At 45.8% G+C, this 23,009-nt stretch overlaps 2 protein-coding genes across 6 annotated transcripts in view; one reads left to right on the top strand and one right to left on the bottom strand.

The window, feature by feature from the left end:
- The first annotated feature begins 1,489 nt into the window (after positions 1-1,489).
- IVNS1ABP (influenza virus NS1A binding protein) lies at positions 1,490-17,973 on the top strand. Of its 2 annotated transcripts, none has more exons than XM_040072513.1 (15): positions 1,490-1,781; positions 7,290-7,521; positions 8,713-8,839; positions 9,151-9,320; positions 9,408-9,483; positions 10,208-10,381; positions 10,752-10,877; positions 12,257-12,361; positions 14,220-14,346; positions 14,880-15,104; positions 15,183-15,304; positions 15,473-15,599; positions 15,681-15,812; positions 15,946-16,119; positions 16,549-17,973. In XM_040072513.1, exons 3-15 carry the CDS (start codon positions 8,729-8,731, stop codon positions 16,800-16,802), a joined length of 1,923 nt encoding a protein of 640 aa, XP_039928447.1. In that variant the 5' UTR covers positions 1,490-1,781; positions 7,290-7,521; positions 8,713-8,728; the 3' UTR covers positions 16,803-17,973. The 2 variants fall into 2 exon arrangements, with proteins under 2 accessions (XP_039928447.1, XP_039928448.1); XM_040072514.2 differs by lacking the exon at positions 1,490-1,781 and adding an exon at positions 6,601-6,850.
- Positions 17,974-18,766: 793 nt separating this feature from the next.
- SWT1 (SWT1 RNA endoribonuclease homolog) overlaps positions 18,767-23,009 on the bottom strand; it is a 28,676-nt gene continuing 24,433 nt past the window's right edge. For all 4 annotated transcript variants that reach the window (XM_040073355.2, XM_058421811.1, XM_058421812.1 and 1 more), the window contains 2 exons: positions 21,084-21,148; positions 18,767-19,841 (listed from right to left, as the gene is read on the bottom strand). In XM_040073355.2, the coding sequence (XP_039929289.1) occupies positions 19,736-19,841; positions 21,084-21,148 (171 nt within the window). In that variant the 3' untranslated portion in view covers positions 18,767-19,735. The remainder of the gene's footprint in view (positions 19,842-21,083; positions 21,149-23,009) is intronic.

Raw genomic sequence — 23,009 nt, 5'->3', positions numbered from 1 at the left:
CTTAATTAAGTAACATCCCAGCACCCGTTCTATTTGATCATCATTCCTTTACCTCCCTGTCCCTCCCAGCTTTGCCTTTGATTAACATAGCCCTGATAAGAAACTTCATTCAAAAGAAAGCAGAGAGTGGGAAGGCAGCCCTGAGGTGTGGCTGGTGATTTAAAAACTGAAAAGAGGCAGTAAGAATGTCTCAGAGAGGTGGGAAGTTGAGATTGTCCTTTGCCGCAGGCAAGGTGAGGATCTGGAGAGGGCTCAGCTGCAGCTGAGATATATGTGCAGGTGAGGAATATACCTACAGCTTAATGCCTCTGCCTGCTTCTGATGGGACAAGATCATTATTTCCAGTATTTTAAAGCACTTTCTGTGTGAAACCTCAGAATGGTGCAACTTCGGTGTTTTGAAACATGCTTCTCCACTGAGATTCTTGAAGAGTATTGGAGAAATGGGTACATTTTATAACATATGACAAAATATCACCTACATTGCACAGCTGAGACACTGCAGGTGTATCTAATGTAATCTACAGGTTTCCTACTTCCCGGCTAAGGCGGCTTCTGAATCCAGAGGAAGCACTCAGGGAGGTTGCACGGGTGAGTGTTGCTGCCTTCCAGGTGACCTTGGCACTTTAAATCAGGAAGCAAACATGGATCCTCAGACTTTACCTGGCCCATGGATTATTTAAGATGGGCTCAGCCATGAATCAGGAGCTTGCATGCAAACACCTAACAAAACAGACAGGGTTTCAAATACCCCTCGTTTATCAGCAGGAATGTTTAAAAAATAATTTCCCTGGAAAAACAGAATTTATCCTGAAGAGTGTGTGGGTGTATTTCTCATCCAGCTGGGAAAATGCTGTTCCCAGAGGGATTCCAGGGTGATGAAGTGAGGTGTGATGGAGCTATCAAGGCCTCACACAGAGGTCAAGCTGCCAGACAAAGTTCCCAACATTAAACACGGTATTTTTCGGTCAAACAGAACTACGGCCTTGAACTACAGCCCAGATTGATGAGGAGTCACGGCTGAGGAAGTGTTGTGGCTGAGGGGCTCTTACGGCTAAGGTAGTATTGTGGCCGAGGGGGTGGCATGGCTGAGAAGGTCAAACGGGTGAGGGAGAGTCGTGACTGAGGGAGCGTTATGGCTAAGGAGGAGTAATGACCGAGGGAGACCTGTACCTGAGGGGCTGACATGGCTAAACGAGAGTCACGGCTGAGGGAGTGTCTCGGCAGAGCGGATATTGTGCCTGAAGAGAACACGCAGCGCCAGGTCTGAAAAACAAAGGTTATTTTTCAAAAAAAACACAGCTCTGCCCGTGGCTGAGCGCTGCGACCAAGGCTGGCGGCGGCAGCCAGCTCTGACACAAAAGTGACAGAAAAGAGCACGGCTCTCCTTCGCGACCACCGCCTCAGCCCCACGGGCACGCCGCCTCTTGGCGCCGGCCCTGAGGCGGAGGGGCCGCGGAGGGCGGGGCGGCCGGACTCGTTTCGCGGCTGAGCGGGGCCGATCGCGGCCGCCCCAGCACCGCCTCCTTCCCTCCCCGCTCTCCTCCCGCCTCGCGGAGGCGCAGGGTCCCGGGCTCAGCGCTGTGCGTGTGTCCGCAGCTCTCGTAGCCGCGCTTCCCTGCTCCGCTCCCGCCGCCTTCCCTGGGCAGTACCGCGCCCTCCGCTCCCTCTGTTCCTCCGCTGCCCCTTCCCGGCGAGCAGGGGCTGCGCCTTCGAGTCTTCTTCCCTCGCATTCTGGAGGCTCTCAATATGTTCAGCGCCGTCCGCGCTCAGAGGCAGCAGGTACGGCGGGAGGGGGCCGAGCAGGGGCCGTGCGGCCGCGCTTTGTTCGGCGCTGGGGAGCGGGTGGGGGCTGTGGCCCGGGCGGGCGCCCCGCGCTCGGGGAACCGGAGCCCCTGCGGCCCCGCGGCGCTTTGTTGCGTGTTCGGGGCCCGTTTCCTTGGGCCGCGGAGCTTCCCGCATGGCCTGAAGGGCGTGAGGCCGCTCACTCGGTGACGGGGAACGGGCGGGCCCCGGCGGCCGAGGGATGCGGTGTAGCCCCCAGCCGGGAATTCCCGGCTTCCCCACGCGTTCCGGTGCGGTGCCAAGGTCAGGCGCTGCCTCTCCAAGCGCCACGCTGCAGCCGCGGAGTGGCATCTGCCTAACCCCGTACCGTGAGGGGGAGGAGGAGGGGGGGAAGAGAAAGGAGAATCGCGGGAGTCCTGGACTTTGGAGGAAATAGCCGCTCCGGGACGAGCAACGTGTGCTGACAGCTGGCTGCCAGTGTCATGATCCCCCCTGTCATCTATAGCAGTTCTAGGAAGTAGGAGATAATAAAGCAAAAACAGTGGCTGTCAGCCCACATTAGTGCTTCTGGGGAAAGCTGATGAGAGTGAATGAGCAGACCGGTTTGGTTTTGTAGGGGTTCTTTGGGGGTGACTGGGGAGGTGTACAGTATTTTCTGCCTGCGTGCATCAATCTCCAGAGCTTTTTAAAATTTTCAGAGGTGCTTCAAGGTAGAAAATTCTTTTGCATTGGTACTCTTGCTGTTCCTTTACCCAGAATTCCCACAGACAATAAAATCTGAATTGGCTGTAATTTCACGCAGGGTAGAAAAATTTTGTCAGTGAGAGGCGAAGCATCCGAATTTTTTCTTAAGAAGATGGGTGGTGACAGACTAATGGAAATACTGCCTCATGTCACTCTGTGTTTGTGTGGTTTGTGAAGGGAGGACCTTTTTTTTGTTGTTTGCAGTGATGGGTGTGTAGACACCACATTTATTCTCTTCTCTCAGTGAGCTAGAGAATAAGAAAGCAAGCAGGATGTGGTGCTTTGATGGTGAGATTGGTTTAATTTTAGAAAGTAGATTTTGTAGCCACAAGCCTGACTCCTGGAGCACAGGGTGCAGCAGTCAGGGAATACTTTCCAGTTAGGAAGCTCTCGGTTAGCTGCTGTAATTAAGTCTAATTTTGTTTTCTTCAGCTTGAGTTCTTAAGGAGCAGAAGATGGTAAGAAAGGCAGAAACTGCCCAGAATGGGGGTGGAAGACAAGGAGGACATACTGATAAAAACCACTGATTTGGTTGTGTGACAAATGTTTGGAGAACTGTGGGAAGTGTGTGTTAGAAGAAAAAAATAAACCCAGGGGGTGCAGAAAGGGGAGGAAACTCAGATTTTAGTAGAGTGAATGTGAGGCAGAGGGTTGAAAAAGAGATGTAGATAAAGACTGCGACAACAACAGCAAAAGTATAAAGTGGGAAAGGAGAGGAAAAGCAGAACCAGTGTGAAAAATGACTAGGGCTTAGAAGCGTGGGAGGCCAGTCCTGGAAGCCAGTGCTGAATGGGCACACAGAGTGTTACAGCTGAGGGTTGTTGCTGGAACAGCAGTAATATTCAAGCATGAAGCCTGCTGCTTATAAATTTTTTAAGTCTGCATGCATAAATGTCTTTGCAAGAGCTCTCCAGGCTTGCTCTCTATGGAGGGCAGTCCAAGCATTGCGTCTTCTGGGGCTGCATGTAAGAGATTGTGGAAAATGTCCACAGTCCTCTGACCTTCCTCTTCAGTTCCTAACCAGTTGTAGCAAATACTCCATCTTCCCTCTCTCTCCTCACTGGTGGCATGGGAGCACAACTGAGGCTGATGTGCAGTGAAGTAGAACAATTTTGTCTACAAGTTATAATTATCAGTGAGACTAATTCTTTAGTGGAAAGCACCTGAAAAGTGAATAAGCAAAACAACGTTGTTGTAAATGCTGAGTCTTAGTTCAGATTACTGGTATAAAGAGGTTGAGCCTATTTAGCGGTGTAAAGTATGTCGATAAATGGTGTGAAATATGTCGATAAATGTCTTGGTCTTTGGTGTTTTGCCCAAATGCAGACTCAGACATGAAAACATGATGTGTTTTTACCAGAAAGAAATGCTAATGTATGAAAGAAATGTTTTGATGACGTTTGGTTTTCTCTTCTGATACAGATAATGGACTGTGAGCAGTCGTAGGTGTGACCTACATTTCTTCTAAGCTGGGCTGTCACAAGCTAGAAAGCTCAGTCTGGGTGTTAAATTAATTCCATTTTTGTTTCACAAGTGTCAATCAAGTGTCTGTCATTACATCAGCAAATATTGACTTTAAATCAAAAGATTATCAAGTATCTCCCCCAAAGTAGCGCTTTACCTGTGAGTTGAAGAATTAATACCTTAATTTGTGCAGAGCTGGCACAGCAAATACTGCACATGGGCTGTATTAAAGATGAGAGGTAAAATAGATGGTCATGGGCAATGTGACTTCTGCCTCTGAGGCTTCTTGTCTCACTGGTCACCTGAGACCACAGCTCCTGGAAGAGCCTCTGTCAGGGAGAGGCCTAGGGCAGCGCTGAGGATCACTGTGTCTCACTATCATTGCTATCTAGGTGAGTTTTCTTCAGTGTACCTTGAAATGGGCAGACAGTGAAATAGAGGAGTTTAAGAGGAAGGAATCTCCCTTCTGGGAGTTAGGATGTGCAGCCAGTTTATCTCTGAGATCATTATGAGCTGTGACTTGCTTGTGGTCCAGTGGTACATGTACACGGCAAAGGAAAATCTCAGTCTGTGCACAACATGAGGTGTTCAGGAAACACAGTTACTACAACAAGGTTGTGTTTAAAATGGAGCAGCTGGGCAGACATTTGAATCCTGGCATTCCTGTGCCTGGGAACTGCCGGAACACACCACGTGGACGTTCCGTGACTTCAGGCCTGCCTGAACTCGGTGTGGTTGCTCTTGATCCAAGGGGGTCTCCAGCCCCAACACCAGTACCAGTCTCTACTGTTAAAACTACAACAAAAATCCAGAGTTTACCGATCATTACTTTTTAGCGTAATTTTAAAAGTAATTGCAGGAAATAGCTGCTCTCAAGTAGGAGTTTTCTCCAGTGGAATGTGTTGTTCCCATTCTGGGATGATAATTCTGTAGTTTTAATGTGTTTAAAGAAGTACATTTGGATGTAGCTTGAACAGTCATCGTGTCAGAGGCACCGGGCTTTACAAGGCTGACAGTCATCTGGGAACATCTCACTTGGCTCAAAAAAAAATTCAAAATCCTGGATAATTATAAAAACCACTGGGTTCTTGATGTGCTGAGCTGAAATGAATATAAGCAAGGAGGGGAAGGTAGTGACAAAGTGATTTGGATTTTTAAAAACAACTTAAAGGAAGGAGTTTGTTTGCAGTACCTGTTTATAACCTTTAATGCAGAGTAGGCAGCATTTTTGACTTTGCAGTTAATTTTGGCTGATAGTTTGGGTTGTTCTAGCAGTAGTACTCCAACCCAAAATCTGGAAAGTTGTGAATGTGCTTGTGCAGTTTAATGCTGTTTTGAGTAATAATATTAGCTATGACCCACACAACAGCATTGAAAGTCTGTGGCAGTAATTAAGATGTTCAAAATCCTAGATACTCAGCTTGGACGATACCATTAGGGGCATAAATGCATCTGCGTGAGATCGGTGTCTCACACAAAGGAGGACTTTAACAGACAAATCTTCCTTTCAATCCAGATCTATTTTGGATGACCTTCTTAGGTCTTCAAGGTCCTAAGCAAGTACGTGTGGCAGTTAGAACATTGGAAGTAAAACGGATGTTTTACAGCAGAATGTGCCAACACATGCCCAGAGATGTAAACTGAGCGAGGCTGATTGTGGGATTTAGTTAGAGTAGTTTGACTAGCCGTCCTGTGACTTGAAATGTTTTGGTTGTGGCAAGTCTTTATGAAAGGTGTGGACATCAGGCTGTTGGGTTCTGTTTTGAGAAGTTTGCTTGCTTTAAAAATTGCAGTGATTATGCCAGTTGTACCAACAGGGGAAGTGTTGACTGCCAAATGCCCAATTAAACAATATTTGCTAAATAGAGCTTGGTGTCAGCTTCTTACCTTGCCTGTAGGATTACAAAAGAATATACCCTAATTTATTATTTACTCTCACCTATGTGTGAGATTTCTTTTCCCAGCAGAGCAAACTGGCATTGCAGCGTGTCGGAGGAAGTTGTGTCCGAGGGTGCCGCGTTCCTGATGCACACTGCTGTGCTCGGGAGCAGGCGTTCCCTTCGGCAGGCTGTGCGGCTGTGCCTGCTCCAGCAGCAAAGCTCAGTGAGCAGTTCTGTGCTGGCTGGAATATTCTGTGTGCCTGGCCGTGGGAATGGGACAGTGTCCCGCGGAGCTGGTGCACGGTGGGATAATGCCCCCTGCTGCTCCCGGGAATCAGCCTCCTGCTGGGCTGCCCGGGCACCAGGCAGGTGCCGCTCCTGCCAAAGTCACCCCTGGGCGGAGTGCTGGCCACACACCAGGGTCACAAGGTTCTCTTCCCTGCAGCGGGGCACTTTGAGTTTTTGACAAGGAGAAATGGGCTGCACCTATTTTTAGGCAACTCGGTTCCCAATGTGGCATTTATTCTGGAGATACAAATATAGTGTTGGAACTGAAGTGATTGATGTTGGAACTGAAGTGATTGATGTTTTCCTGAAGTGGCACGAGGGTCATGGAAAGTTCCAGAGTGTTTGTTGCCTGTTCCCTCCCTGCTGCTGCTCCTCCTCCTCTTCTCCCTTCCCAAAAAATCACAGCATAAAGAGCCCACCAGGATGTGAATTCCCAGCAAAGCCAGTCTGCACTGCCAGTGCAAAGCTCAACCGGAACCCAACAGATTCTGTTCCCAGCGTGGCAGAGAGACTTTTTACCAAAGAACGCTGTCATACTGAGAGCGATTCCTGATTTATTAATCTTTCTGGAAGGACTGGAGACTGGAGACATGCCTAGTCATTTCAAACATGTCCTTAATCCATCTTCAGATAATTTTAGGCATTCGGTAGAAGAAGGCTATAAGTAGATGAGCACAAGAAGAGCCAAAGGTAGGAGGCTTGTGGATTGGGTGCTTTTAGAAAATGGAGTAATTTCTGTGGCATTATGTGTGAGTTACCTACTTGTGGAAACAGTAATGATAACAGGATATGCTGAAGGGCAGATTTGATAAGGGATTGGCTAAAAATGGGATTCAGCTCTCCTAACTTTTTCTCTAAGCACTAATACAGCTGTTTTCTTGTCTCTGGAGGTATAACCATGATGTGGTTGATCTCTTATTAGGCGTGAGGACATGTTGGTGTCAGCTGCTGGAATGGAAATAGGAAAATACTGAATTTTTCAGCCTGCTTGCTTTTTGTTGAGGGGGGGGAAAGCCAACAAAAAATGACAAACTTGTTTGTTTGGGTCAGGAGCATGAATCAAGTTTTATGTGAAATACGTGGCAACACTATCTGTTGTCCTTACTTGATACCTTGTCCTTTATTGCAGGTTATGATGCATGATTATCACAGAAGAAATTCATGTCTATAGCTCATAAGGACTATATTACATCATCTTCAAGCCTGATAGTTTTGGAATCCATACTGCAGCTGCAAACGCACGTCTGCTTTTGCATTTCCACAAACATCTTCCCTGTCAGGAGATCGTGAAACTCAAGTGCACTGTTCTAACACAGTGATACCATTGGGCTATTTTAAATTTACAGTCATTTATTTGCTTGGTAAGTTGTACCATTAATTGTGTATACAGTAGTTAATAATTCTGCTGAAATTATGTAAATTTAAAATCTTGGTGTCTTGTCCTTAATAAAGCACAACAAATGGATGTTTGTAAGTAAGATTATTGTTACCAGTTCAGAGCTGAATACTCCCAGTAGTAAGTGAATTTAAAATAGATGGATTAACGCTAGAAGTATTTTGTGGAAGCCTTGGTAATTTTCATTACTGATTTTTGCAATCCACTTTTTCTGGTTTGCAATTTTCTTACTTAGTTTGATCTTCAGAATTTTCTTAAACTTGAGATGGAAATACAGATTGTTGCTGGTAACATTAATAGAATCCCACATATACTTTCCTCTAAGATTTTTAAGGTAACTGTACTTCTGCGTATGTTAGCAGCTCAAACTTACAAATCTGGTTTCTTAAAAATTAATATTTCAAATTCATTAGGTCACCTAAGGGTAATAGTTTAGTATTCTTAATTAGCTACTTATTTGGAAAGTGGTTAACTAAAAAAGAATCAATTAAAGGAGCTATAGAATAGCTTCCATATTAAAAAAAAAAAAAAAAATTGGAAGTTTCCTGAAGTTATTTTTCCAGTCTTGGACTGATCTCCCTGAAGTGGTGTCTCTGTGTATGGCTGAGGTCTTCAGAGGAAGTTGTTCTAATACATGATTGTTGTTCCGAATTTATTAAATTCTGTCTGTTTTGGTGGTCATAATGTTCTTTCATGACTTCCAGCTGCTCTAAAATACTGAGTCATTACTCATAAAATTAAACAGAAAATGTTTCCCTATCTATTCTACTTCACTAGCTACTTCAGATTCTCAGTTCTTATTTTTCAGTGTAGCTGGGTTTCATGTCTGCAAAAAATGCAGCTGGACCAGGATGGTAGGGAGTGGAAAGTGGTGATGAGTCATGATAGCTAGGGATGCATCCACCAAAAAAGATCTTTAGGGAGGGAAATCTGTGTAATCCAGTGGCTCCCACGGAGATGGCACAGATTCAGTCTGTGGTTTTGAACCCAGTACCTGCTGCAGTGCTGTGGATGCATTAAAAGCTGTGGCCTCGATCCCTGAAAATCATTAATCCATTAATGCCCCCTGCATGTTTGTTTGCAAACAATGTGTTGCTAGTGCTGCCATACTGAAGCAAAATGCTGTATGTGTAACCCTTGCCCATTGCTTGTGCAGCCAGACCAACACCAAAATGATTCCCAACGGATATTTGATGTTTGAGGATGAAAACTTCATCGAGTCATCTGTTGCCAAACTCAACGCCTTACGCAAGAGCGGTCAGTTCTGCGACGTCCGCCTCCAGGTACCTGTGCTCTGCCCCACTGGGGTGCCTGGGGGGATGTGGGGCTTAAACCATGTAGAACTCTTCCCTCACTCACTGGGAGATGTGAGATTTTTAGAAGCCTGTTTTTCTGAAAAATGCAAACTAAAAAAACCCAAACGGGGTGCACTTCGAGAGAAGTGATGCTAGCTTTCAGCTGGAGACTGTTGATTTGAAAAATTGATTTGAACTGTGGCACTCACCTGAGTAGGCCTTCATATTGTGAAAATACAAAGGTAATTACAAAAAATCCTCACCAGCACATGGGCTTCTTGCTTGTGTTTGACCTAAAGGTGTGTGGACACGAGATGCTGGCGCACCGAGCCGTGCTGGCATGCTGCAGTCCCTACCTGTTCGAAATCTTCAACACCGACAGTGACTGTCACGGGGTTTCCCATGTGAAATTCGATGATCTCAACCCAGAAGCTGTTGAAGTTCTGTTGAATTATGCCTATACTGCTCAGTAAGTAGTTCTCCCAGTAACTAGAGAGAGGATAGACTTCAATTTGAAAAAATCAGAATAATAGAGCTAAATTTCTCTCCTTGATAGGTTAAAAGCTGATAAAGAGCTGGTGAAAGATGTATACTCTGCAGCAAAGAAGTTGAAGATGGAGAGGGTTAAGCAGGTATGGTTCTCAGCTCTTCTGGAAATCTGTTCTGCCTTTCCAGGCTGACAGCATTTCACCTTTTGGTGTTAGTGAGCCAAAACCTGATGCTTCGTGGAAGAGTTGCTCAGCACAGAGCTGTTGTTCTTAGCACTGTACTGATTTGTTCCCAGCTGGATGTGTTGCTTCCACTTGGGCTGTCTTGGTGCCAGGGTATTCCCTGAAGTTATGTTTTGTATGTGTGTACCTGTGTAAGAGAAACAGCTTTGAATCTTGGCTGATTCCTTACCTTCAGGTCTGTGGCAGCAGTGCTGTGCTTGGTTGTGTTGGGAGCATGAACAAACCTGTAAAATCTGTCAGAAAAAGAACAACTCACACACTCCTGAACATAAATTTGGTAGTGCTTGACTTTGGAAGTACCCCTAGGCACAGATAGGGGTACCCTTTACAAGTGAATTGGGATTATTAGCTCACCTGACTGAGAAGTAGTTTTGAATTGGTGTTCAGTAGAAGAGCATGGGGTCAGTGTAGATGTTTGTAGCTTCCAGATGTGTCTGATGTTTTCACTTAAGATGTGCATATTCCTGTGGAAGGCAGCGTTCCCTTTACAGCACTGGCGCGGGGATGACAGGGGAGTCACTACTCTGCAGTTAGAATAACAGCTGCTGCTGTGTGTTGGGATAGATAATTTAAATGTATAAAAACTTTCTGCTTGTAAACTGAGCTGCAGCTCTTTGGTTGGCAGGTTTGTGGTGACTATTTGCTCTCCAAGATGGACGTGCAGAGCTGCATCTCCTACCGGAACTTCGCCAGCTGCATGGGAGACTCTCGGTTGTTGAACAAGATCGATGGCTACATTCAGGAACACCTTGTAGAGATTTCAGAACAGGAGGAATTTCTCAAACTCCCACGGTTAAAGGTTAGCTTAAGTTTGTAGAATTCCTTCTGGTACACAATTTCTTAAAAGCAACCTGAGGAGTAGCTGGGATTTCTTTCCCTTTTGGGGTCAGGAAAGCTTGGTGTACTGACTGCTGCCAGCAATGTGACAATTCTGGATCTGTGTCCTGTTCTTACCACTGTGAACCTTAACTGTAGAGAGCAAGTGCTGTCACCCCTTCCAGGTGTAAAAGATGGTTGTATTTAAATGTGCTTCCTAGGTCCATAGGCCTTTGAAAGCTCCTTGTGTTTTCTGGCTCTGTGGTAAAGTGAGAGTTATGCCTACTGTGTAAAGCACAGTATGCTACAGGGTAGTTGCTGGAGAGTAAATGTCTTTCCTCTTCTCCCTCAAGCTTGAAATAATGCTGGAAGACAATGTTGGCCTACCCAGCAATGGCAAATTGTACACAAAGGTAATCAACTGGGTACAGCGCAGCATCTGGGAGAACGGAGGCAGCCTGGAAGATCTAATGGAAGAGGTTAGTATTTAAGAAAATGGGATTATGGGATTAGGCATTAAAAAAACCCAAAAAAGCCAATATGAAGGATGATCCCTTTTTACTTTTTTTTTTTTTTTTTTTTTCTCTTCACTTTTTTAACTATGACCCTAAAGAATTTAAATTTTGCTGTAGGTACCCCTAAGCTGAGAAACTGGGGGGGTGTTCAGGTGAGCTGAATGCACTGTTCAGTCTGGTCTTCACTTTCCTTTTTGCTCCCTGTTGCTGTATAGTAGCCTCAGAGTGGCCTGTATCTGCTTTAGTTTGGGGAGGTGGTACTGAGGCTTGCCGTAGATTGGTGATGTTTTCCTTTGCAGGTTTTGCTTGTAAATGCACAGTAGGTAAAAGCTTCTAATGGTTGTTCCTCCCCGTTGGTTTATCTCCCCATAGGTTTATTAACAAAACTAGGATACCAAGGCTGAAGAACCAAGAAGAGCCTCAAGTGTATTGACACGTACAGAAGCAGCAGTCCTGCCCCAGTGCTCCTAAGAAAATCCGCTGTGGGCAGAGAGCGATCATGATGATTTAATGGTGTTTACTTACTCCTTTACAGGATGCATTATTTTGAAACTTGTGTGTTGTTAAATGGCTTTTCTCATGAATACTAATGATAGATGTAGCCTGGGCAGTGTTTAGTGGCAAAATTAGTGGGGAGACCAAATTTTTAATTGGCTCCAGCAAAATAACTTTACCAAATCTTGTGAAATTCTTCGCAGTTTTCCAAATCTGCTATTACAAGCATGAAAGATCCCCAGAAACACTTGTCTAGGCAAAAGTACATGTTGATGCTGTCGTATAATCTCAAGTGTGTATTTCCTCTTGGAGAAACTCATTTAAAAGCTTTGATTATGTTGAAATTAAGATGCATTTCATTGAAACAGCTGCATCTGATTTCAGTGGTGGACAACAGTTTCTTCCAGAACTTAAAATTGTGTTGTCTTCCTTTGTTCCCGTACCTTTCTTTTAGAGTCCATTGTTGGCTTCTCATGGCCTTTTTTGATGGAGATAAATATGTGTATTTTTTGTAGCAGAAAACTTGTGTGCAGGGATAAGGGAAAATGCTTGCATGAGACTGTGAATTTGTGTAACTGCAAATTAATGTGCCTTTTGCTTGTCTAATGTTTCTGTGCTGGGAAAACAGCAGAAGCCCGTGGAAAATGAAGATTTCTCTCAAGCTGAGAAAGTAAGGAACCTTCACCCCCTGTTTGAAGATTGCCACCATGACATCTGCTTCCTTTTAGTTTGGCCACTGTGCGAGCTTAAGATGAGCTGACGAGCAGTGTGGTGCCTGGGGTAATGTGCCTGTAGCTGAGGAGCACAGAGACAGCAGCCACATGGGTGTTCTGTTGTTGTTTTTGCAGGTGCAAACGCTGTACTACTCAGCTGATCACAAGCTGCTTGATGGAAATCTGCTAGATGGACAGGCTGAGGTGTATGGCAGTGATGACCACATTCAGTTTGTGCAGGTACAAATTGCAGACAGTCTCAGGTAACCCCAGATAGACTGGAGCAGTTTTCAGCCCACCTGAAGTCCTGTGTTCTGCTGGCAGAGAAGGCAGCAGGTGCCGTAACGGAGAAATGCATCGCGAGAAGGTGTCTGGCTGGGAGCTGCTGTAGGCCATGCTGTGCTCTCAGCTTCTGTCTTGGACAGGCTGGGCTGACTCTCAGGCTTTGCAAAACACAGTGCTTTAATTCTGACTTCAAAATCAATCCTGGCTGTTAGAAGAAAGAAGAGGCATACAACCACTCAGCTGTAGGAAGTCGACTAAGACCTTGTAGAGTTCTCAGAGACTGTAGAGAAGCACGGACTGCTTGGCTTGCAGTGAGGAATGTAATGTCTGGTAAATTTGGCCTCAAAAAAAAGATTCCAAATCCAAGTTCTAATCCTTCAGCTGCCAGTGTCAGCTTCTTTTGTTCAGCTGCACTGGTTGGTGTAGCTGCCAAATCTCTCTGACTGAGTGCAAATCGCTCCTGTGCTTTTTGAGAGGTCTTTTTTCATTGTTGTTTTGGTTTTTTTTTATTTCTTCATGAAATTTGTAGCTAATGTAAAACACTGTCCATCCCAGAATGTGGATTTTAGAAGTGAAATGAGAGGAAAAGGAAAAGCCAGCTAATTTTCCAGATTCTTGATTGTTTTTAGAAAGCCTTCACAGGGTTCTCCACGTCTGGATACCACTTGTAATGCTTAAAAGCAGAGAGGTGAACATTAAGAAAGTTCGTTTTCAGAAATAAGACTAGGACTTCTCAACGGTTTTCAGCAAATCCTTTGTGATAATAAAAATCACCAACTTCAGACATCCTAAACAGTTGAGAGAACGCTAAAAATCCCCTAGATGCCAGTCCTGGAAAAATCATAGCTTTTACGTTTTAGATTACAAAACTTTGTATTTTCTGTTGCTGTCAAGGCAATTTAAAGATAAGAGCATACATGGTTAATTGGATGAAGGTTCAGAAATCACAAAAATGCTCTCTACAAGTATGCTGATTGTCACAGTGAGCTGAGCTTAGCAATCCAGCCTCTGTGTGAGGTTATCTGAGTTAGGTGATGTGTTTCAGAAGTCTTGTGACAGTTTCCATGGAGATCAGGCTCCAGGGAACTGTGCAAGCGTCGCAGACATGGGACTGTGGTCATAAACTCTGCTGCTGAACAGAATAGACAGCACAGTAACTTCCTGTGCTTCAGGAAGAGCCTCAACAACCCAGCCAACTGCTGAAACTGGAAATTTTGAATTTTTTCTTAATAGAGCAAAATAATGTAAGTTAGTGTATAAATTTAATTGGAGATGAAAAGAAAGCAGAAATCTGTTAGTGCGAAGTATCAAGGAAGTAAAATCCAAGAAACAGCTAATCTGAGCACAGAGAGGAACTGAGATGAAATTAAGCTTGTCTTCAGGGAATGAAGAGAATAGTTAATTCACTTCAAACAGTGTTATATAATTAACTCAAGCTCCAGAAGCAGAGCTTAGGAGTGAGGCTCCGATGTGGTAGCTCAGTTCTCTCCAGCTGCATGTAGCTCTTTCCTTAAGATTTGTAAATCCTGCTAGAAATGCACGCTCACTTCAGGGATTTGCAGTCCAGCACCACCAGTATAAAGCTGCGGTCACAGGATAAAGTGAGTTACAGGAGAAAAGGGTAGGGTGGTTTTTGGCCACTGTTGCTGGGCAGGCAAGATGTTCTGCTGAAAATATAGGTGTGCTATAAATGCTGCTCTGCGGAGGTGGTAGACGAGTGTGCTCTGGAGTAGGTGCAGTGTCTCAGAGAAGCAGAGGTAGAAGGAGGTGTAGTCTCTGGCTAGGTTTCTGTAGCTGCCTTTTGATTTTGCAGAAGAGGCCACCACGTGAGAATGATCACAAGCAGATCAGTAGCAGCTCCTCTGGAAGTCTTTCTCCAAATGCTACTGTTCAGAGTCCTAAACACGAGTGGAAAATCATTGCTTCAGAGAAGACTTCGAGTGAGTAACAGGGGCAGGGGTTGTCTAACAGACGTGTCTGGTCTTGGGTACCTGCCACCTTCTGCTCCCTGGGGATTTCCTTCACATCTCCGAGGAATGCTAAGGTGTTTTTTCTTACTGATGATACAAGTCAAGTAATTTGTAGGGTGCTTCTGATGAACCTGGGCCAAACTGGGATCACCTGCATCTCAGGTCCTTATCAGCTAAATCCATGGTGTGTCATCATTTTCCCAGAAACTACTAAGGAGACAGGCAGTCCATAGTTAACTAGCAGAGTTGTTTGCTCTGTGTGTGCGAGGAGACTCCCAGCACACGTTTAAGTTGCTGTCGCGTGTCCTTCGGCACTCTTTTAGTACCTAAAGCATAGTTGTCAATAACTAACACTTTTTCTAACGCTTGGACCCAGTAACCTGAAAAAATGAAGTTTCCGTGCTGCCAAGGGGAGCGGCACGACCAGCAGAGCCCATTCGGCCTCCAGCTCAGTCCCCCTTGGCGCGGCACCGTGCTTAGGCGGCGGTGTGCTGTCCCCACAGGTAACACGTACCTGTGCCTGGCCGTGCTGGACGGGGTGCTGTGCGTGATCTTCCTGCACGGCCGCAACAGCCCGCAGAGCTCCCCCTCGAGCACCCCGCGGCTGCTGAAGAGCCTGAGCTTCGAGCTGCAGCCCAGCGACCTCATCGAGAAGCCCATGTCCCCCATGCAGTACGCGCGCTCGGGGCTGGGCACGGCCGAGCTGCACGGCAGGCTCATCGCTGCGGGTGAGCTGGGGCCGGGGCACCGGGCCGGGGGCCGTGCCGGTGCCTCTGAACGTGGGGCCAGTAACCTCTCGCTCGCAGGGGGCTACAACAGGGAGGAGTGCCTGCGCACCGTGGAGTGCTACGATCCCGAGAAGGACGCCTGGACGTTCATCGCGCCCATGAGGACGCCGAGGGCCCGGTTCCAGATGGCGGTGCTGATGGTGTGTGGGGCGGGGAGCGAGCCTGCGGGAGCCCGCCTGGGCTGAGCTGAACAGGGCACGCTGAACGGGATAGCTTTAGGAGTTGTTTCTCTGTAGTTCCACGGTTACCCCAGCACCCGTGAGCTGACCGGTGTGCCGAGGTGACGGGTGTTGGTTTGTTCCTCTCAGGGGCAGCTGTACGTCGTGGGCGGGTCAAATGGCCACTCGGACGACTTGAGCTGTGGAGAGATGTACGAGCCCGAGATCGATGACTGGACCCCTGTTCCGGAGCTGCGGACCAACCGCTGCAACGCAGGTGAGGCCTCTGCAGCGCCCGGCCTGGGGCTGGAAACTCGGCCACTTCTTGCTCACTTGCCATTGTTTCCCGTATCAACAGGAGTGTGTGCCCTGAACGGAAAGCTCTACATTGTGGGTGGTTCTGACCCCTATGGCCAGAAAGGACTGAAGAACTGTGATGTGTTTGATCCTGTAACAAAGGCTTGGACAAGTTGTGCTCCCCTTAACATCCGTAAGTTTGTTGGAGAGCTGGGCAGGGATGGGGAGAAAAGGGCAACAGCAGATCTGCACCAAACCAAAAACTACACCAAAACTTTGAGTTGCTGCTGCTGTTGCTGGTGGCTGACTGCTGGCTTTGTTTGCAGGGAGGCACCAGTCTGCCGTGTGTGAGCTGGGGGGGTACCTGTACATCATCGGTGGGGCCGAGTCGTGGAACTGCCTCAACAGCGTGGAGCGCTACAACCCCGAGAACAACACCTGGACCCTGATGGCACCCATGAACGTGGCACGGCGCGGTGCCGGCGTGGCTGTCCGTGATGGTAGGGCTGGGGCTGCTGCTGCTGCTGCCTCGGGGCCTTTCACGTTTGCTCTGATGCGAGTAGAATACAAAGCTGTGCTCCTTTTTGGGCAGGAAAGAATACAGTAGGAGCCTGGCTAAATGGCCAGTTCTAATTAAAAAGCAAAAACCTCTTGGTTGTGGGGCATTCACCCCACCTCTGTCTCCTGAAAGTGTCACTGTGCAGCTTCTAGAGCTGCACCCGTTTGAATTTGGACTTTGTCCTTACTCTGAATCAAATTCCCATCAGCTGTCATGGGCAGGAGACCCAAAGCACAATGCTCCTGTAAGTGCAGACCTTGACCAGGCCAAGGTCTACCTCAGCACCTGGTGTCCCTTTGGCCCTTGTCCTGGTTGGAAGGCAGGGCCAGCTGGTGCTGAGCAGTGAGCGTGGCTCCCTTTCCTCACACAGGAAAGCTCTTTGTGGCCGGAGGATTTGACGGCACGCACGCGGTGAACTGCGTGGAGATGTACGACCCTGCCAGGAACGAGTGGAAGATGATGGGCAGCATGACCACGCCCAGGAGCAACGCCGGCATCACCACCGTGGCTAACACCATTTATGCAGTGGGGGGCTTTGATGGCAATGAGTTCCTGAACACACTTGAGGTCTACAATCCAGAGTCAAATGAGTGGAGCCCCTACACCAAAATTTACAAGTTTTAAGTGAATTAAATTCCCTTTTCAAACTAACAGGCTTAGTGATGTAATTGTGTTTCAGTAGAGGTACACCTGTGAATAGGGGTGGGGAGGGCATGGATGTTGCCAACAGCAACACAGAGCTTTTGCATATTGCATATTAATGTGCTGTATATATTTGTTTTGGAAAGAATATTGAGATGAAGGGGTTTTTGTGTATTTTAGAACTTTAAAGGTTTTGGTTTTAAGATTTTGACGATAACGCATGAGAAACTAGACCGGGCATATCATTTCAGGAGCTTCCCCTAGTGTTTGTCACTTTGCACATTGGATGACTTCCTGGAGGTGTGTTCTTGAGGCAGGAAGGGTAACGTTTGTGGGGGATAATGTTTTTTTTCTTTCATCAGGCCTTGGTTTCCTTCAGTAACTGGAACAATCTGTAACAAGAAGCCTTATTTAAATAGATATAATGGTTATTTTTTTTATTAAAAAAAAAGCTGACATGCCTCTGCTAATACCTTATCTTTTACAATTGCCTTTTTATAACCATTTTTATATACTCAGCAGAGTATTTTGTCTGTTGAAATGCAAATGGCAGATAAGTGATTATTGAAACAAAGAGATGGCCTTGGAGTTTCTAGAGCCCGAGTGGGACAGTGGATTGCCCCCGCAGGTGAGCTGCTGCCTCTGCTGCAATCATGTGAGTTAGTCTGCACCACCTTCCTTAGAGCTGCACAGGGTTTCTGGACATGACACACCCAGACTTTCTAGGGTGGGAAAAGGATTCTGGCTCCAAGTACTTTGAGGAGAATGCAGAGTGCGTTTTCTGTACAGCAGTTTTGTTACTCTGGGTGAGCTGATATTTGTACAACAACAAGAGGGTGGGGAGGGGGGGTTCTCATGGGTTTTAAACTCTTGCCAGCTGGCAAAGAAAATGTGTTGTAGTACCTGTCTTAAGTTTATTTTTCTAATATTACCAGCTGGGAGTGTGATAGAACACAAATAACTTGATTTTGTATGTGCTCATAGTCCTGTTTTAGTTCACTTTCTCTATTCCTATGGATCAAACATTGGGGTGGGATGACTTGGTGTCTAATGTGTAGTGCTGCACATCTAACTCTGGGTGCCAAAACTAGCACTGACTGCTTGCTGCTGCTGCAAACACATTAAAGGTACCTTTTGGGAAACCCTTGCACCACAGGCGTGCCGTGACCTGGCTCTGTGTCCTTTTCTTCAAGGAGGTGGTGTCCAAAGAGGAGTCTGTGATACTAAAAGGGACATTTCAGATGGGTGTAGGCACGGTGCAGGGGGTGGAGTGTCCTATGTCCCTCATGCCTGCAGGGGAGAGTCAGGCTTGCTGCTGGAGGCAGTGGGGCTCAGAGCACCACAGCCCCTGGGGCGTGTCTGGGCCAGGGCTTTCCCTACTTGGGGGCTGTGTACAGAAACTTGTGCAGGGTTGGGTGGTGCCCCACAGGGCTGGGGCCACAAAAACTTGAAAATGCACAACACGGGTGCAAAGCTGCACCCAGAGTTGCTCCTTCACCTGGGTGGCTTTAGGCATGAGCCACACACAAGCTGGCGGTGGGGCAGAAGCTGGCTGCTCCAGCTTCCCGTGGGAGTGGGAAAACACATCAGGCCCAGAAATTCACTGGCCCCTGCAGGCTGTGACGCTGGTCCAGCTGAGCAGGGAAAGCCAGAAAGAGTGGGGAACAAAAGACTTGTCGTCCACAACAGCCCCTCCCAGCGAGCTGCTGCAGAGCACAGCCAGCCAGAGCACAGTGCTGCCAGCGTGGGGACACAACGTGCCCCCATCAGCACCTTTGAGCCAAGGGCCCCATCCCACTCCTGGGGCTGGAGAAGCCCGATGGAAGCAGCCCTGCACAGCCACAGTGCTTCCACAGGAATTCCACCCCACTCCCTGGCACAGGGGCTGGGCAGGACTGTGCTGCACCTGCAGCCACAGGGACTGGGCAAAGGCAGCACAGAGCCGCTCAGGATTAACCACTGTTTAATGTAACAATAAATTACATTTTTACAATCAAGAATTTACAAATACATCCAAAAGTTAATATCAAAATAGACACTTCAGAACTTTGCCAGTCAGTTAATCTCTGTACAAATACATACAAGAAGAGGTAGTATTAAAGGCCTTAGAAAATGGCTTTTGGGAAGTTTCATGGACTTAAAGCAGTTCTGGAAAGCAACCAACAGTGCAGCCAGAGAGGGATGTCAACTGGAGAGCAGGGAGGACCAGGCCCACCTTCCACGAGGATGTGGCAAGAGCAGGATAAGAAGTTTCCCCAAGAGCACTGCTATGAGGTTTCCACTAAAATGCCTGTTTAAACAAAGGAGAAATGCCCTTTTCCTCTGAAAAGGGGGCTGGGACAAACACTTGCATGAGGGTGGGAGTCTCTTTTGTCTTTAGGGAAAAATGAGCATCAAAATAAGCTCCTTTGCCCATTCTACATCCTCTCTTAAGCCTTCACTGCACAGGACACACACATGGTGTCTGGGGTCAGTCCCTCATTCCTGGCCTTGCACTCAGCTGCTTCGAGTCCCCGGCTGACACAACAGATTCTTTTCTCTCACTTGTGACTTGTAATGTACCAGCAAAACAACCAGAGGGGTTTTCCTATACAACCATTACCAGCTCAGTTCCTCACAGGAACGCTGGATGCTCAGAGCAGCAGAGCACAGCTGCTGCAGCCCAAACCAGCCCTGCTGCTCCTGGTTATCCATGGCTATCCAGCATCAACCTCACTCAAGACAGAACATTCGAGTAGTGAACAGAATTCTCAGCAGAAATCCCACCATTTAACGTCCAGTGTGGAACCGTGTTTTTCCCTTCAAGTCCACCCCAAACCAGCGCCGCTGAGGAAGAGAAGCCGGCGGTTTTTGGCTCCTCCAGCACTTCCCTCTCCACCCCCCGAGGAGGCGGAGCTCACACGGCTGAGCCCGGCTCAGAGCCAGCCCCGGCTCTCGGCTTCCCTGTGCACGGACGCCTGGCACTGCTCCAGCGTCTGCTCCAGCTGTGCCAGCTGGCAGCAGCCCACTTCCAGCCTCTCCCTGGGAGACAGGAGAGAAAGGTTAGCAGGACACAGCAAAACAGCAATCTTTACAAATACTCCTAAAATTTTCAAGGACGTTTCCACCAAACTCAAGCAGTAGCAGTGACTTGTGCATTCCTGCTGCTGAATCTCAGGATTTCACGTGAGCTCCTTACAACAGCCAACCCACAGCAGCCACAGACAGAGCTCCTGTTCCCTCCTGGGGCAGGTAAAGTGGAACAACTGGCAGGAGAGGTCACTGACATCCACTTTCTGGAGAGATTTGGGACTCTGGAGGTTCAGTTCAAACCATCCTTCATACACTGATAGATTCTGTACTCACACTCAAGGATCTGGATACACCCCCTTATGACTTAGACCATTTCAAGAGTCATCTCAACCTAATCACATATAAACATGCCTTAAGTTTTCAAAAGATTCGTTCTCAAAAGACCACTTAAAAGCTGCTCCTCAAAAAAGGAGGAAAACCCCAAGCACAGCCTGAGGGCTGCCAGGGCAGTCTCCAATGTACTTGCTTTACCCTGCTAAGCACAAATTTCCACGAACTCTTTTCTTTATGCCTGTATCAATACAGATCTAGAGCCATCAACTTGTGGGAGTGAAGCTTTTGAACTGTTTTTTATTACTGATACAAACATGGAATGCCTCCCTCCCTGAATAACTTTGTCCCCTCATCTTTCAATTTGCACACTGAACTTCACAGAAGATTCAGGGACCCAGGATCAATCCAGGCAAAGGGAAGCTTTTTGGAGTAATTCACCCTCCAGCCTTTCACTCAGCTGATCCTGGCCAGTGACAACTCATTCATACCCACACAACAGCAGAAAACAGTTGCCTGTCCTTTATTAGCCAGTTTAGAATTATTAAAAATTCATGATGGCATTTTAGAAACCTCTCAGAGCTTGGATTCACAAACCTTCAGTGACACTAATTCATAAAGAAATGAGCCAGAAACCACTGGCAAAGGAAAGAGGGCTCAACACCTCACCTTCAACAGCTGAAAATCACCATGTAGGTACTGATACCTCATCTCCAATTTAGTTTCTGTCCTCTCCTGCTCTGTGTTAATTGGGCATTAAAATTAAAAAGGGAATGTAAAAAAATCCTCCATTTCTTTTCCCTACACTGTTCCTAGAAAGGGGGATTTTTATTGACCCAGATGATTGCTCTTACGGTCCCTTGGTTAATACAGGTGTAAAAGATGCCCCAACCCCCCTGATGGGGTCAGTAACTGGCTCACCTGTAGAGCTCCTGTGAAACACATTCATACAGCTCCTCAGCAGTGAATTTCAGACTGTTATTGATCTAAAACAAAGAAGAAAGAATTAATATAGTCATTTATCAAGTATCACGTCTGCCACAATCATACAGTAGGAACAGCAGATACAGCTCGTGTATTCCCTTACAGGTTCTCAAGTTGAGACAGTGCATTAAAAAAGCCATCCTGTATCTTTGTAATAAAATGTAATATTACAAATTCCAGCTCCATTTTCTAACCACTTCTGCACAAATCTAAAAGACCATCAATAATTCCTCCTCCCCTCTTAAGTTACTGTCATGGGTTAGTATAGTTTAGACTTCTAGTTATAGAGAAATGTGGAATGATTCTTTTAAGTCAGGATCTGAGAATTGCTTTAGAAAAGACAGGGACTTATTAGAAGGTTAGTTAGAATACTGGCAGCTGTTTTGACTACTAAAAAGTGTTAGCTACGATTTAGGGAAGTACTATATATTTTTTGGTGATTCCAGACTGCCCGGGTGCTCTGATCTCTGATGTTTCTGTGTGAGTTCTTCCTCCCTCACCACCGTGGCCTTGAACATCTAACACTAAGAGCTACAGCGAGAGAGAGGAGACTCTGAGCAGACTTAACCCTTTCTTAGCAACATGAAACTTCCAGGGCTTGGCCCTTCTCTAAGAAAAAAAAAGGACAAAGTAAACATAAAGAAAAACAGCATAAAGTCAGTAAAGCAAGAGTAAAAAGGCTATTAAGACAAAGACTTGAAGAGTTTGTTGTTCCATTCTTATTAAGCCATAGAAATGAACTCTATATTTAAATTATCCCTTTAAATCATAAGAAAGATATGCGATTAAGGAAATTATTATTTAGATTTGTGCGTAGATTTAAGCAAACGTGTTTATAATAGACTAAATAATATTAATCCTATAAGATGCTTAAACAAAAATAGAGATAAAAAGTCCCCTACTCCATTAAAAAGCAAAAAGAGATCTCTGTACCTTAAAATAAAAAATCCTTTACCTTTAGAATTATTCATCTTTAAAAGTTAACACCCATGACCCATGAGTAACTTAGAAAATTACTAATAAAAAAAATCACCAAAACAAATTTCCCCGGGCGGCTGTTTTCATAACAGCTAAAAAACCCACAAAAGAACTATTCTAGGTTGTCACTAGGATCCATAACTCTAAAAAACCTCCTCTCCTAAAAATTAGTAAAAGACTATTTTCAAATAGTAAAACTGACTAAAAATCACAAGTTTTATCTCTTTATGTTATTTTAAAGAAAGTTAACAGTTTGTAAAGAAAAAGTGATTTTAAAGTTTCATTTTGTTTTTAGTTTTTTTTCCCCAACCTTCTTTTTCCATTCTTTTAGTGTCTGTTAAGAAAACTATTTATTCATTTTTAAAGTTAAGCCACTTTACTTTTCTCCTAATCTCTCTCCCACAAAGAAAAAATAACACTAAAACCAAAATTTAGTAAATGTGAAACCACTACATTAATTAGTGTTTCTGCCCAGTTTTAAAAATTAAAACCATTACAGTTACCCTAGTTTTACTAGATATACATATATACATAGATATATGTGTGTGTATCTCAAATGAAATAAGCTCTGATTTGCATCAATTCCAAAAATATATGTGAAGGCCCAACCCCCAAATGTATTTCCCTGCATAGCAGAACACTGCAAGCCTGAAATATGTAACATATTAAACAGAAATATTGTAAAAACATTAATTTCGAGGCTTTTTACTCCCAACATCAAGTCATTCACACCAAGTGAGCGCTCAGCAAATCACACAAACAACTCAAATACCTGTTGAAATCCAACCAAAATCTATCTTTATGTTCAACAACTAATAAATAAGAGCAAAAAATAAAAATTCTTAACAGTAATACAGTAATGAGACATGACCTCAGAGCTATTTG

This window comes from Hirundo rustica, chromosome 9 (assembly GCF_015227805.2).
Source record: "Hirundo rustica isolate bHirRus1 chromosome 9, bHirRus1.pri.v3, whole genome shotgun sequence".
NCBI classification, from domain to species: Eukaryota; Metazoa; Chordata; class Aves; order Passeriformes; family Hirundinidae; genus Hirundo; species Hirundo rustica.
This window is presented reverse-complemented; position numbering and strand designations above follow the sequence as displayed.

What these genes read in the sequence shown, in the direction of transcription:
- IVNS1ABP (XM_040072513.1), top strand. Translation starts at nt 8,729, where the DNA reads ATGATTCCCAACGGATATTTGATGTTTGAGGATGAAAACTTCATCGAG. An exon ending in TCTGCGACGTCCGCCTCCAG is followed by an intron (nt 8,840 to 9,150) that starts GTACCTGTGCTC and finishes TTTGACCTAAAG; the next exon opens with GTGTGTGGACACGAGATGCT. An exon ending in CGGCAGGCTCATCGCTGCGG is followed by an intron (nt 15,105 to 15,182) that starts GTGAGCTGGGGC and finishes TCTCGCTCGCAG; the next exon opens with GGGGCTACAACAGGGAGGAG.